Genomic DNA, 11,947 nt, shown 5'->3' on the forward strand with positions numbered 1-11,947 from the left:
GGCTACAGATCTAGCCAGAGCAGTTCTCTGATGATGGATTCCGTGTGAGGCCGAAAGCAATAGTCTGTAGATGTAGTGAAAGTGAAAGATGTAGAAATTTTTTAATAAAGATCAATTGAAAAAAATATTTTTAGCCTAAATTGAGTAAAATGCAACAATAAAAAAGCAATAGCCTTTAAAAGAAAACAAAAAGGTTGTTATTAGAGATATGCATTAAAACTGTATGTCCTAATTGTTTTGTTTCCGGCAATATGAGCAAGGTGAGTGCAATACTGGGTGATGTCTATGGTTAACGCATGGAAAGCAGGCTAAATTGTGGGCCTAAGGCCCCTTTCACGTGACCGTATTTTTGGTCTGCATCCGATCTGTATTCTTTGCAATGGGGCCACATAAAATGCAGCACTGAATGCTGTCCACATCTGTACAGTATGTCCGTTCTGCAGCCCAGCAAAAAAGATAGAACGTGTCATATTCTTGTCCATTTTGGGAACAATAGGCATGGTTACAATGAGCCCACAAAAAAAAAAAAAAACAGATGCATTATGGATCCGTATTTGGCAAAATACATATATGGTCATGTGATTTCACCCTAACTCTGATGATTTTTTTTCCTGCCACAGTGGAAACCCTTGTACCCAGCCTTACTGGAATCAGAGCACATCACTGTACACACCCCTACATCTTAGGGCTACCACCTATATACCGCTGAGCTAGTTGGATAAGTATATTGCTACTAGGTGTCACTAGGCTACTAACAGTATTTCTACTGCATGTATATTGCAGTAATACAACATTTAAAAAGCCCTTTTCATTGCATAATCATTCTTTTGATGGGATAAGCCCTTTACTGAACATTAGCTAATGGTCATATGGCTGGCAGCTGAAACCACTTGCGATCAACCTATATGACCAGGGGAATTTGCAGGTAGAGAAATGAGTCCATGCCAAGTCCTCCAGAGCAGGAGCCCGGGGAGGGGGGCAAAAGCACACTGTACTCCTGAGTCCTCTATGAGCCTACAGGGCCCCCAGTACATCAGTCACCTTGCGGGGGGGGGGGGGGGGGGGATGCATCAGCAGCAAGGAGTTAAAGGGGTTATCTAACCCCTATAATGCCCCCCAAAATGCCCGGGCACCTTATGTACCTCATTCCCCGGCACCCGCATTGCTCCTGATGCCCGCACAGCCGCCACTGCCTCCCTCCTGTCACGCAGGTGAACACATCCAGCAACGTGGGGGGCAGTTAATAGCAGGCCATGATGGGAACGAGCCTGCCTAGCATCGCGGGTGACACTAGGGAGGCTCACTTCCGACACGGCCTGCTATTGGCTGCACCCCCCCACTGGGCATAAGTATTATCTGTATGCTGTGCCTGGGCATTTTGGGGGGCATAATAGGGGTTAGATAGCCCCTTTAACCCTTTTGAGCCATAACTTTTTTAGTTTTCCATTCACATAGCTGTATGAAAGCTTATTTTTTGCGGGAGAAGTTGTACTTTAGTATGGCATACAATGTAGTGTGAAGTGGGCAAAAAAATTCCAAATGGGGTAGAATTTGAAAAAGAAAACACAATTTCTCCACCGTTTTACGGGGTTTATTCCTACGGCATTCCCTTTGCCGCAAAACTGACCTGCGCCCTTCATTCTCTGGGTTAGTACGAATACATACGAACGTAAGTATACATTTCTTTATTCGCAAATGGGGGTATGGAAGGGGAGGAGCCAGAACAGGAGGTGGGATGGACCAGGGGTAGGTAGTGGGTGGGGTTAGGGGGCCCAATTCAGATTCTTGCTATGGTGCCCAGTGATTTCTATGTACGCCCCTGGAAAGAGGTTATCCTGATGAAACAATTAAAGCAATCAAATAAATGTTATTGTCCTAAGAGCAACTCCACCAGAACTCTGAAGTAATACCTATGACCCAAGCCCACATTATGAAAGTCTTCTTCTAATTTCCGCAACCATCATCTAACTTACTTTTTGGAATTAAATAATACAGCTTGTAGCATCTATCGTGGTGGTATAAATCACTGTAAGGCAGCTCTGGGAACCACATGTCCTATGATGACTTGTCCAGGGAGACGAGATCAGATCACAGCTACAGGTGCAGAGCTCAGCCTTAGGGCTCATGCACACGACTGTTGCCTGTTCTGCGGTCAGTAAAACACGGATACCGGCTGTGTGTGTTCTGCATTTTGCGGAATGGAACCTCCGGCCCATAATAGAATAGTCCTATCCTTGTCTGTAATACAATAGGATATGTTCTATTTTTTTTTGCCGGGCCATGTAATGGACATACACTATGTGCTATCTGCATTTTTTGCGGCCCTATTGAACGAATAGGTCCGCATTCAATCCGCAAAAAATATGTTTGTATGCATGAGCCCTTAGTATGAAGCTGCAGCAGCATGCAAACAGCATTTCACAGGCACTACATCAAACTTCACTGCTAGGAGAAGCAAAATGACTGTATGGCAAAAGCCTTACATCATATATAGGAAACAAGAAGTAGCCTACAGCAGAATACACAGAGTTAGGCTGGGTTCACACCTGAGCGTTCTGAAACGAGCGCTCTGTATGCGCGATTGTACGGGCGTTTACAATCGCGCATACAGAGACAGGCGTGCACACATTGTCACGCGTTCCCGAATATCTATGTGCGGGAACGCGCGACAAACGCCCCAAAAAAAGCTCAAGCACTTGTTTGAGCGTCGGGCGTTTTACAGCGCGATCGTACGCGCTGTAAAACGCCCAGGTGAGAACCATTCCCATAGGGAATCATTGGTTCTTGCCTGTTGTGCGTTTTACAGCGCGTAGGAACGCGCTGTAAAACGCTCAGGTGTGAACCCAGCCTTAGGGGCCCTTCACATGACAGTGTTTTGAGTCCAATGAGTCCGTGGTCTGCATGTTGCAGTGCATTATAGGACTCTTTTGCAGCGCAGCCAAATGGATGCTGAAGCAAACTGAAGGACTTCTGTGCACTTTAGCATCTGTACAGCCGCTACACAAAAGATAAGGCATGTCCTATAATGCACTGCAACATGTAGACCTACTTCGCACTGTGATGCGGTATGTGCGCGGCCATCATCCGTGTTTTGCAGATCTACAGCTGGTATCTGTGTTTTGCAGATCTGCAGATCCATGGCCACACAGGAAACCACTTAGGCCTCTTTCACACAAGCGTGTCTGAATAAGGTCCGGATTTGTTGCGGCAAACCTGCGCGAGTAGGTACGCAATTGCAGTCAGTTTTGACTGCGATTGCGTTCCGTTGTTCAGTCTTTATTGCGCGGGTGCAATGTGTTTTGCACGTGCGTGATAAAAAACTGAATGTGTTACCCAGACCCGAACCCGAACTTCTTCACTGAAGTTCAGGTTTGGGTTTAAGGTTGTGTAGATTGTATTATTTCCCCTTATAACGGTATATGGTTAGAAGGGAAAATAATAGCATTCTGAATACAGAATGCATAGTACAATAGGGCTGGAGGGGTAAAAAAATTTTTTTTACATTTTTTAACTCACCTTAATCCACTTGTTCGCGCAGCCGGCATCTCTTCTGTCTTCTTCTTTGAGGAATAGGACCTTTGATGACGTCACTGCGCTCATCACATGGTCCATCACATGATCTTTTACCATGGTGATGGATCATGTGATGGACCATGTGATGATCACAGTGACGTCATCAAAGGTCCTATTCCTCAAAGAAGAAGACAGAAGAGATGTGAGTGAGTTAAGTAATTAGTGAGTTAGGTGAGTTAAATAATTATAATTTTTTTTTAACCCTTCCAAGCCCAGCATCAAAAAGGTCTGTGATCCCTCTGTTCCGAAAAAAAAATAGAACAAGTTCTATTTTTGGGCGGAACGGAAGCACAGATCGGAACCCCACGGAAGCACTCCGTAGCGCTTCCGTGGGGTTCCGTTCCATGCTTCCGTTCCGCACCGCAGTGAAGCTCTGGATTTGCAGACCCATTCAAGTAAATGGGTCCCCATCCGTGACGCGGAATGCGCACGGCCGGTGCCCTGTGTATTGCGGAAATGCCGTATGCGGCCCGCAATATGGCCACGGGAGCACAACGGTCGTAAGCAAGAGACATTAGGTGACTGCATGAAAAATCCAATTACCAGATGAAAAAACGTTTCCCTCATTCATCGGGTAATTGGCGGCATCTTCACACTGGCAGATTATCGCTAATGAGCGTTCCTATGAACGATCTGCCCAATATTCGGTTAATGTAAAGGACCTTTAAGCCATCACTGTTTACATCGTCCATACACCTGCACATTGTACATTTAGTAGCAGCTGCATGGGATTTGACCCACTTAAGTAATTTGGGGGGGGATTCCACCAATGTGATATTGTCCTATTCTAAGCATAGGCAATCAAAAACCCAGTAAAAACACATGCATTTTTTTCAGAAGGGGTTTTGAAGCAGTTAATGACACCTCAACTGTTATGTGTGAATATAGCCTTAGAAAAATAGACACAGATGCAGATAGATAGCTATATAACTTGAGCCTCCTGAGCCCCAATGCAAAATCTGTAAACTGTCATATGCCATTTTTTAACTCCCAAAGGGCGCGGCCTATTTTCGATTTCAGAATGTGACAATTTTCTCCTTTTTTTTTTTCAGCTACAGATTTCTAAAGCCATAATTTTTTTTTATCTGTCTACATTTTTTTTTTGTGGAACATATTCGATTTTACAATGGCAACTTTTCTTTAACATATAATGTATTCTATTTTCCTGGTTTACGATATTTTCTAACAGATATGCTCATGTGCATCTTCCCTATGTTTTTTTTTCTTTCAATTTAGACTCTGCTGATCCATTTTCACCATGTAAACAGATCAGTCTGGTTGGTTTACATTCTGTATATAGCACTTCCTGTTATTGGATCCAACCAAACCCATGATGCACTTCTCCTTTCTCTGCCACAGCTAACAACACCCATCTGGTTTATAGCTCCTCCCACCCAGCTAGTTACATAGACACTCCCCTATCACTGCCCCTAACAACACCCAGCTAGTTTATAGCTCCTCCCACCCCGCTAGTTACATAGACACTACCCTATCACTGGCCCTAACACCCAGCTAGTTTATAGCTCCTCCCACCCAGCTAGTTACATAGACACTCCCCTATCACTGCCCCTAACACCCAGCTAGTTTATATTAACAAAAACGGATGGCATACGGATCTCATTATTTTATTTTTTTACGGATCTGCAATTAGCAGACCGCACAACACATACGGTCATGAGCATGTAGCCTTAAAAGAAACAATTCCTTATAATGAAACATTTAATTCACAAAAAGAGATAAGCCAATTGATCCAACTAATTTGAGCTTTGCATCCGATTTTCCCTCCGTCCCCCATTAGAACATATTGAACTGATTTGCTGAGTTTGTGATTTACTTTTGAGAAATCGAAGTGAAATCGATTTATGTCTGTTGGATTGTACTGGTTGTAAGTAGAACAATCGATCTGCTCATCTTAAAGGGGTTGCACAGGGTCCATTCACACGTCTGTAATTTGGGTCCGCATTTGTTCCGCAATTTGCGGACCCATTCACTTTCAATAGGGCTGGAACGGATGCAAATCTGAATTTTTTGGGATCCCCATCCGCATTTTCGGGATCCACATCCATTTTTTCGGGATCCGCAATTTCGTTTCTGAAAAAAAATAGAACATGTCCTATTCTTGTCCGCAATTGCGGACCAGAAAAGGCATTTTCTACTATAGTGTCTGGGATGTGCGGCCCGCAAGTTGCAGATCGCACATTGCAGATGTCCGTGTTTTGCGGATCTGCAAAACACTTACAGACGTGTGAATGGACCCTTATACTGCTATCTTTCAGAAATAGTTCCCCACTTGTCAAGAACTGCAGCATAGTCCATTGAAGTGAGCATAGCTGAGATGCAATACCACCTGTGGACAGGTGTGCCGCTGTTTTTCTAACCTTGGACAACCCCTTTGAAGGAGATTTGTCACCACTCCTGACGTGTCTGTTTTAGTAAATAACTGTATTCAACATGTAATGCCAATTCTAGTACATTTTCTTATAACTGTATGTTGTGCCATTCCTCTATTATTCCTGCTAAAAGTTTATGAATAATGATACAACTGAGTGTTTCCAGATGTGCTGCCCCTGCCCAGTGCTGCCAGTGTCAGACCGGTCTCACTGGTCTCACCCAGCTGTACATTTATTCAGGAATAACACAGTACAGTCATCAGAATAGATGCTCCAGTATTGTTGTTACATGGGGAATGCTAGGTTGGTAGTTACTAAAACAGACATGTCAGGGAGACAGACAGGTCACCTTTAAGTTGCAAAAATCATGCAGGAACTACGCAACCTCCATAAACCAAGGACAGTGTGATGTTATGTTGTGGAAAACTTTTTTTTCTAAAGGAACATTTTTGCCTCTGGAAATATTTTGGGGTGTTATAGGAGCATAATGGCACCTAAAAACAAACATGCATATGATATTTTGGTCATTAAGCAATGGCTTCCATATAGGTGGTGCTGACTGCTGTGCAGTAATGTGAGCCTATTTGCAAATGAGGCTGCATGAAAACCTGACTTAAAGGGGTTGTCCGGGTTGAGAGCTGAACCCGGACATATCCCCATTTTCACCCAGGCAGCCCCCCTGACTTGAGCATTGGAGCAGTTCAAGCTCCGATGCTCTCCTTTGCCCTGGGCTCTCCTTAGGGCTGCCAGGCAGAGGCTTCCGCCCAGCAGTGAGCCCGGTGACGTCACCGTCACTAATGGGTGGGCTTTAGTGCTGCCCTAGCCTGTAAAACGGCTACGGCAGCGCTAAAGCCCGCCCATCAGAGCCGGTGACGTTACCAAACACACTGCTGGGCAGAAGCCTCCGCCCGGCAGTGTGTTATTGTAAATAAAAGAGCCATTGCCCTGGGCAATCCTGAGCAGGGCAAGGGAGAGCATCGGGGCATGAAATGCTCTGATGCTAACATCAGGGGGCTGCCTGGGTGAAAATATGGGTATGTCCGGGTTCAGCTCTTAACCCGGACAACTCCTTTAAGCTACTTTCACAAGAATGCTTCTAGTTAGGGCTCGTTCACACAAATGTTTTTTGCGTTCCGTATACGGAACCACTCATTTCAATGGTTCCGCAAAAAAAACAAAAAACTGAATGTACTCCATATGCATTCTGTTTCCGTATTTCCGCTTTTCCTTTCCGTTCAAAGATAAAACATGTACTATTTTTACCCGCAAATCACGTTCCGTGGCTCCATTCAAGTCAATGTGTCCAGCAAAAAAATGGAACACATACGGAATGTACTCCGTATGTCTTCCGTATCCGTTCCATTTTTGCGGAACCATCTATTGAAAATTTTATGCCTAGCCCAATTTTTTCTATGTAATTACTGTATACTGTATATGCCATATGGAAAAACGGAACGGAAAAACAGAACAGAACCGGAAACACCCACTGATGTTATGCAGTATCTCTGGCACCAGCATTACATGGCTCCATTCATTGTATAGTGGACAGAGCTGGTTACTCTCTTCAACGGGAACAGCAATGCATTTGCCAACTGGCCCGAATTTGGCGGGACTGTCCCTGATTTTCAGAGACAGTGCTAGCAAATCCGTGCTGTTTCGGGCCAACAATGGGCGGGGTTAACATAAACCCCACCCACAAGGGCTGGTCCTGAGGTCTAAGATGTCCCGATTTTACCAACTTAAACATTGGTAAGTATGCATGCCCACTACACAGTGGACAGAGCCGTGTAATTCAAGTCTCAGCTTCCGGTGCTGGAGCTACTGCAGATCAGCATTTGTGCAGAAAACCCCATTAATTCCATCAGGGACCCCATTGATGACTATCTGGCTCCAGATCCTGTTTAGCTCTAGCTGCGTCTCTTACAAATACAGCAGCTACTTGGATGTTCCAGGCTCAGTCACTTTTGGGCCTAATCAAAGTCCACTGGCGCTCTACCTTGTTAACTGCCTAGGCCTGAATCACTTGCATACACCAGGTTGTGTGTACCCTACACTACACAACATAGACAAGGTTGTTTAACCCTACCCTGGGAAGCTAAGATGCAGTTCTTCTAGCATTGCAGCGTTGACTGTGATTACAGCACAAGGTTCCCAGGACAGCTCCCACTGCTACGCTATGGCAAACTGGTATGCCATTTCTGCTGTCAACACACCGCTGTCAACAACTGCATACCCTTATACATAGTTGGTACAGGGGCAACTAGGCAGGGGTGGACTGGTCATAGACCCTCCAGGGAAATTTCCCAGGGGGCCGCCAGAGCTGGCCTCATGGCCGCCAGCTGCTTACATAGCAATCAATGCATCAGGTTCCCTAGGTGTCCTCCTAAATTCAACTGTATCCTCAGGATGGAGATAAAGTTGAATACTATGGTGAGGGATGGCAGTATTATGTTCTGCACTGTGACATTTCATTCTGCTGAGGCAGCATTATGTGCTGCACTGTTGTATTTGGTTCTGGTGAAGGTTGGTTCTGCAGGGGCGGTAACTTGTGCTACACTACAGTATTGCTATCTGCCTAATTCTGTTATCCCCGCCTACTTGTGTTGGTCCGCCTTTATTCAATTTGAACCTGCCTACATGGGGCCACTTTTAGTTTTTTTTCCAGGGCCACTTTAAGTTCCCAGTCCACCCCTGCAAGTGGGCCACCTGTTGTGTACTCCCTTACACCTCATACAATTCTACCCCCATTGCTTTCACGTAGGCAGTGGGAAGGAGGTCTAATCTGTTTCCCATTTTCAAACGTTAGAAAGGTTATCGAAGATTTTCCTATCTGCAATGTGTTCAAATGGCCCTGTGGCTGGCCACTCCACTGAGATCAGGAAGAGAATGGTCAGAGCTACTTTATGCCACCAGACTGTGCCACATATTCCGGAATCCATGGTGAACATGATATGAATAGGAATGTGCTAAACTCAACCCCAGTAACTCTCAAAAACTGGATCTTATTTGTATTCAAATGGTATGAAAATGCCTTCAATAATGAAACAAATGCACATTTTGGAGCTGGTGAAGGTTTAGTGGGTAAACACCTAGTAGGATATTTATCGTGTACATACCCTAAAGGGGTAGGTCCTATGTCATATGGTCTTTAAGGGCAAGACAGCAACAGGCCAGATACACAAATGTAACAGCAAAGTATTCCGGACAACTATTCCAAGCTATCTGCATGGGAATGTCTGCCCATTTCTGAAGCCTCATTACGTGACATAGACCGTGTATCCATACTGCTCCATATCACTGTCAGCATTGAAATCCATTAATGCATGAAGATACGTATGATATATCTTGTATCAAGTGAGAATATAAAGCCATAGCCGGAGATGACAGGTACGTCCGTGCTGGGGAAGAGGGACTGGTACACATTTGCTACTCACCAGTACCCTGTCTTCTAGCTTTCTTGGTCTGGTCTCTAGTTGCACTCTCTGGAGACGAAACTCTCCTCCAGCGCGGCTCAGCTGCTGTCTAATGCCGTCTGGGGAGACAATAGGAGACAGTCTGGTGAGCATATTGATACTTCAGATATGAAAAGGAAAAATAGCAGTAAATCTGAACTATCATGTGAGGTCTGCCTAGCTACAGAATGTATAGCTAGCTAGATCACTGGCTGGGAGCCATCCCAACGCCACAGAAAAGCAGTCTATGCCCATAAGTCATTCACTATGCATGCTACAGTCAGATGGAAAATGGCTCATGCTGGCATTATCCAGCAACAGTTGCAATGCCAAAAAATAGCTAAATACTCAACAGAAGTGTTAATATGTTCCACGATTACTTATAATATTAGAAAACAGGCACAGATTACCCCATTATTCCCAATTTCGAGGCCGACATTCTAGTATAATCATTATAGAAGTGAAATGAGATAGATACAGTAGATACTGTATATGATAGATAATATATAGATATTTGATAAATAGATATTAGATTGATGGATAGATATTAGATAGATAGATAGATAGATACTGTATATGATAGATAATATATAGATAGATAAATAGATAGATACTGTATATGATAGATAGATACTGTATATGATAGATAATAGATAGATAGATATTAGATAAATAGATATAAGATTGATGGATAGATATTAGATAGATATGTAGATATGAGATAGATAGATAGATAGATACTGTATATGATAGATAATACATAGATATTTGATAAATAGATATTAGATTGATGGATAGATATTAGATAGATAGATAGATACTGTATATGATAGATAGATACTGTATATGATAGATAATAGATAGATAGATATTAGATAAATAGATATAAGATTGATGGATAGATATTAGATAGATATGTAGATATTAGATAGATAGATAGATAGATAGATAGATAGATACTGTATATGATAGATAATAGATAGATATTAGATAAATAGATATTAGATAAATAGATATGAGATAGGTTGATAGATGATAGATAATATAGATGGATAGATAGATGATAGATAGATAATAGACAGATAGTAGATAGATTGATAGATAGATAGATAGACAGATATTAGATAGATAGATAATAGATAGAGGATAGAAATGTATACATATATACAGTAGACAGGGCAGAGGGCACACTGAAGAAGCGTGGATAATACTGACTAGTTTCAGTTTACTAAATGCCTAAATGACCGTTGAATGTCAAATTTAGCTCATTATTTTTCCCAGGACCTTTGGGATTTTTTTAGGTTAAAAAAAACTATACACATCTGCGCTTGTGACACATATAAGCAAAGAAAATATAGATAATAATATATAATGAAAGATTAATAGGCAACATAAAGGAATAAAAAAATAAACAATATACAAAATAGTGACAAATATACGTGCGTAGAGCATGGACAGCGATGGATAAAGACAAGTAGATAGATAGATGGGTCTCACCTTGCAGGGCTCTGCAGGGCTCCATACACAGCTGGTTCATGGCTGCTGCATTTCTTGCTCTGTCATAACATCAGCTGCATGCAGCCCCAGCCAACCTGTTCTGTGTAGTGGGAAGAGTGTATATATATATATGAATGTGTATATATATGTGTCCCCCCCCTGTGCACGGATTACAGTCTGTGTGTACAGCAGGTAGTACCATACAGGATGCCCCTCTGTGTGCAGAATGGGTGTGCTTGCCTGGAGATGTGGTGGTCTGCTGGCGTGTCTGTCTCTCTCAGTCTCTCACTCTGTGATAAAGAGAGCAGAGCTGCGTATGTGTGAGAGATTGAGAGGGAGAGAGACAGACACAGTCTGTGCTGCTTATGTGTGTGGTGAGAGAAAGCTAGATGGAGAGGGAGAGCGTGTGGAAGATGGGAGGCAGTGGAAGGAAGGGAAGTGGCGACAGTGGGGGTGGCACATTGTGCCTTTAACTGCTTCTGCTTGCCTGAAGGGAATGTCCTTAAATGGAGGGCTAAGTCACTAAATCCTATAATATTTCCCCGCTGCAGATGTGGAGCTATTTGCATTTTTTTGGTGCTGTGGTTAATTCGAAGACAAGGTCCGCAAACACGACAAGATTTATAGTACAGTTATGGCTACTTATGGATAATCATCATTCTTTCTAAAGGAGATCGGTGAACAACACTCTAATAAAAGTATAGGTAAAAGCAATATTATTACATCCAAAATGAAATTCTATCAATACACCTCACCACTGAGGCCAGGAAATGGCTGCAGTGGTGAACATGACGACAGACTGGACATCACACTTTCTGTCCTCAAGAGCTCATGCACACAAACGTATTTTTTTCCTGTTTCTTTACAGGTTCGTAGGTGTAACCATTTATTTCAATGGGTCTGCCCCCCAAAAAACAAACTGAAATGACTCCGTGTGCATTCCGTTTCCGTATGTCCGCATGTCCGTACCACAAAAAAAAATGGAACGTGTCCTATTTTTGTCAGTTTTGTAGATCAGGACAGGCATTGTTACAA

At 43.2% G+C, this 11,947-nt stretch overlaps 1 protein-coding gene across 1 annotated transcript in view; it reads right to left on the minus strand.

Annotated features, from left to right (window-relative positions):
- CARMIL3 (capping protein regulator and myosin 1 linker 3) overlaps positions 1-11,326 on the minus strand; it is a 95,609-nt gene extending 84,283 nt beyond the window's left edge. The window contains exons 1-2 of the mRNA XM_044287936.1: positions 10,913-11,326; positions 9,398-9,495 (exon numbers count right to left, since the gene is read on the minus strand). Of these exons, the coding sequence (XP_044143871.1) occupies positions 9,398-9,495; positions 10,913-10,952 (138 nt within the window). The 5' untranslated portion in view covers positions 10,953-11,326. The remainder of the gene's footprint in view (positions 1-9,397; positions 9,496-10,912) is intronic.
- Positions 11,327-11,947: the final 621 nt, after the last annotated feature.

The sequence above is a fragment of the Bufo gargarizans genome, chromosome 1 (assembly GCF_014858855.1).
Source record: "Bufo gargarizans isolate SCDJY-AF-19 chromosome 1, ASM1485885v1, whole genome shotgun sequence".
Classification (NCBI taxonomy): domain Eukaryota; kingdom Metazoa; phylum Chordata; class Amphibia; order Anura; family Bufonidae; genus Bufo; species Bufo gargarizans.